Source organism: Typha angustifolia, chromosome 11 (assembly GCF_048772165.1).
Source record: "Typha angustifolia cultivar Huaian chromosome 11, ASM4877216v1, whole genome shotgun sequence".
NCBI lineage: Eukaryota > Viridiplantae > Streptophyta > Magnoliopsida > Poales > Typhaceae > Typha > Typha angustifolia.
The window spans coordinates 8,643,849-8,647,710 of NC_133249.1; the positions used below are offsets into that span (position 1 = coordinate 8,643,849).

At 35.4% G+C, this 3,862-nt stretch overlaps 1 protein-coding gene across 1 annotated transcript; it reads left to right on the forward strand.

Annotated features, from left to right (window-relative positions):
* The first annotated feature begins 1,808 nt into the window (after nt 1-1,808).
* Nucleotides 1,809-3,633, forward strand: LOC140770955 (senescence-specific cysteine protease SAG39-like). Its single transcript, XM_073112294.1, has 2 exons — nt 1,809-2,407; nt 2,867-3,633. The coding sequence occupies exons 1-2, from the start codon at nt 1,987-1,989 to the stop codon at nt 3,454-3,456; spliced, it is 1,011 nt and encodes a 336-aa protein (XP_072968395.1). The 5' UTR covers nt 1,809-1,986; the 3' UTR covers nt 3,457-3,633.
* Nucleotides 3,634-3,862: the final 229 nt, after the last annotated feature.

The following is a 3,862-nucleotide window of genomic DNA, read 5'->3' on the forward strand; positions in this document are numbered from 1 at the left end:
ACTATAAGATCCCACTAATCTATAGAAGACTATAAATTACGTTGTTGCGATGGGGGAAGAGCAATACCAAACGTGGACAACAACGATGATAGAAACAGGAACCAAGGATAAGGAAAGGCGACAACACGAGGAGATGGCGGAAAGAGGAAGCGACAACAACAGGGAGGGTTGCCGATGACAGAAGGCGGAGACAACAACTATAGAAGAAGCCAATAGGAGAGCAGATAGGGCAGTGAGAGAAATACTTGAAAACAAAAATAAGGATATTTTTATCTTTTTACATTGTAAATGATTCAAATTTTAATGTTAGTTACTCCAAGTGGTATTCATGCAAAAAATAAAGATTTTAAAAGATTTCTTTCCAAATTTTATATTTCGAGAGATATACATGTAAATATAAACTTTAGATAGACATACAAGCAAATAAAGAACTTTTTAAGGGTATATCTGCAAGAAACCTAATTTCAAAACACCAAATATGTTATAAACTAAATATTTTTAAAATTTTAGGACTAAAATACCATTATGATATAGAAAAGAATAATTAAATATTAAAGATAATTATCTAACTTTGCAAAAATAGTTGACTAGATCTCTTTGCCAAAAATCAGCCAAGTTGCACGGGCCACTAGCTCAACCATCGGGTTAATTAGTTTCTACTAGATAGATTACTTATCCGGCCTAATAACAAAACCGAACCGATTTGGTGGTCGATTCATTGGTTCACTAGTCCGACCACCTAGTTCGGTCCGGTTCTAATAATTATGGCTTTTAGGATGTAGAGGTGAAAACTTTCATGGCTTTATACTCACCGCCTTTTGGTGGAAATATTTTTAGGTTAGCAGATGATCCCGATTTCACATAGGAGTTAGCATGGATTACTTTTAGTTCTTTTATTTATCTTATTATTATAAAATAAGTTAAATAAATTGTAATCACTATGCGGCCATTTATTTTTGAGGTGTATGGAAATTTATTTCGAGGCTTGTTGTGCTTGAGATATTTTGGGCTTCATTCTGCTTATATTACTTATGAAATTGTCGTATTTTTCTCTTGTACATTGTGTAGTAATATTGACTAATAGGTTATGTGGAAACTACGTGAGTTTTATTAACATGAGTGTGTATTTAGTGGCGGGTGTATTATCATTAATAAAAAAGGTTAAAACACAAAAATGCCCTTTTGAGTACAGTGTATAAAGGGTTTAATAATATTTCTCTTTCTTTATACCGTTAAAAAAAAGGGCATAAAATTACATGATAGCTGATGAATGGAAAATGCGACGAAAGAGAAATTTGAAATAGTTTGAGGGTTTATGCGCCCAAAAAAGAAAAGCTCAGGTCGCTATTCAATAGTTTATAGGGTCAAAGTTGAATTTTCTTTTATTTTTTGCGTGAAGCAAAGAAGGTACGACGTAAACGTTTTCATTATGCTATTATGTACACAACTGCGCGTACAGCATTGAAGACATTATATATGTCTTGCCTTTGCAAGTATATATAACGACAGTGATATTATGTATGTATGTGTTGTTTAATATCTGAAAATAACCGCGTTTTGCTTAATTTGCTAATTCTTTTAAGATCTATGTGGCAACGTTTTCTAATCATATATGACCTGGTGGCTGGTGCTACTTCATATAGCTAGCTTGGTGACGTAGGTGTGGACCGAGTGGATGTAAATCTAACTGAAAGAGGGAGTTTCTTGGGAATGGATTAGAAGGAATTAAACGGGATTGAAATTTTAGCATATTTAATATTTCAAAGCCTGAGTAATTTATTTCATTGCAAGCATCTTTACGTATAAATTGCTGCCCAGCTACATAGAAGACCGGGCTATATATTGGCTGACAGAATGCATATCGCAAATTAAATATTGATCAAGTCTATCCTCCAAGCACTATATAAACGTACCTTATCCTAACGAGTTCAATATCGCCAAAAAAGAAATAATCCTTCTACTCTTAATACAGTTGGAGCATCGATCATGGCTTCTTGGCTCTATTTCTTTTCTCTTTTCCTTGTTATTTGCACGTTATTTGTAGGTCCAGTAGTCTCCGATGGCAGCTATGACGATGCCATGAAGGCGAGGCATGAGCAATGGATGGCTCAATATAAGCGAGTCTACACTAATGCGGAGGAGAAGCAACGTCGTTTCCAGGTGTTTAAGAGGAATGTTGAATACATAGAGTCCTCAAATAATAAACCTGGACAGAGCTACAATCTTACTGTAAACCAGTTTGCGGACTTAACCAATGAGGAATTCATGGTCACTCATGGCGGACTAAAGGTCACAAATGCTTCCAGGCAATCGACGTCCTTTATGTACGCAAACTTTTCTGCACCACCTAGGGTAGATTGGAGGCTCAGAGGTGCAGTGACTGAAGTTAAGAACCAAGGATCATGTGGTAAGGCAATCTGCCGAACAATTTCTTTTCTTTTATTTTTATTCCCCCAGTACTTCAGAGCTGACAAACTGATTTATATATAAATTTGGTTTACCCTCGAATATGTACTGCTGGTTTCTTATGAGCTGATCCTTACTCATTACAAATTCTCTGTTCCTTTCTTGTTTCAGAAATGTTCCTCAATTCATCATTTTCTTCCTTTTTATTTGAGAAATATCATTCATTGTTAATTCTTTTCCTTCAACGTGCACTAGTTACTCAGTGCATTTCCTCCTCTTAGTTAAAAACTATACAGTAGTCTCAGATATATCTGTTATTATATATATAACGTTTTAACTTTGTTGACCTTCTTGTAAATTAAATCATGCATGCCATACAAGAAAGTTTATTGGTTAATTAGTATTTGATTCTATATCTTGTGCTAATTCTAAATGTTGCTTTTCTATAAAATACATATAGGATCTTGTTGGGCATTTTCTGCAGTAGCAGCAATTGAAGGAATATTTAAAATCAGGAGAGGAAATCTAATCTCTTTGTCAGAGCAAGAACTAGTGGATTGCGACTTCTTTGATTCTGGATGTGATGGTGGCTTAATGGACAATGCATTCAAGTTCGTCATACTAAACAGAGGTATCGATTCTGAATCAAACTATCCATATCAAGGATATCAAAGCAATTGCAACGTGAGGAACCTATTGTTGAATCACGTAGCGACCATTAGACGCTATCAAAAGGTGCCTCGCAATAGTGAACCGGCACTCATGAGAGCTGTTGCAAGACAACCAGTGTCAGTTGGAATAGATGCTGGTGGTTCTGATTTCCAATTCTATCATTCTGGTGTCTTCAAAGGTAGTTGTGGGACTAGTCTAAATCATGGAGTTACAGTTGTTGGTTATGGGATAGATAGCGAACGAACAAAGTATTGGATAGTGAAGAACTCATGGGGCAAAGGATGGGGCGACAACGGTTATATTTTGATGCAGAAGGACATAGCTGCACCTGAAGGGTTGTGTGGAATTGCAATGCTGGCCTCATATCCCACGTTGTGAGAAGAAAATGTGTACCAAATACTTGATCCCCATATGTGGTGTGCGAGTTCAATTGTTGTGATCTTGATGAGTGAAAGTGTGAGAAATAAATTATTTGAGGGTGAGAGATTTGGAAAATATTATATATGTCAATAATGGTTCTGGAATAGCTTTGCAAGCACTATAATATCAAATGAATAAAGCAATTATGATTTGTTTGTTCGATTGGTTGAAATTGATAAAACATTTACGGATATACTAGGCTAGATCAAGAGTTGCCTCATATCATGCCCATAAAATGTTTATTGCATCCTTCTATATTTATGGAAATTATTTTTAGTGGCAGTTATATATAATAATTTCTCTAATACATACAACTGAGCTAGATTTTCTATGGACCAGATCTGGAATGATTCGCTCATAGGGA

Bases quoted from the DNA above. Each gene is read 5' to 3' on its own strand.
- LOC140770955 (XM_073112294.1), top strand. From the start codon at position 1,987: ATGGCTTCTTGGCTCTATTTCTTTTCTCTTTTCCTTGTTATTTGCACG. The intron at 2,408-2,866 runs GTAAGGCAATCT...AAATACATATAG, and splicing joins TAAGAACCAAGGATCATGTG to GATCTTGTTGGGCATTTTCT.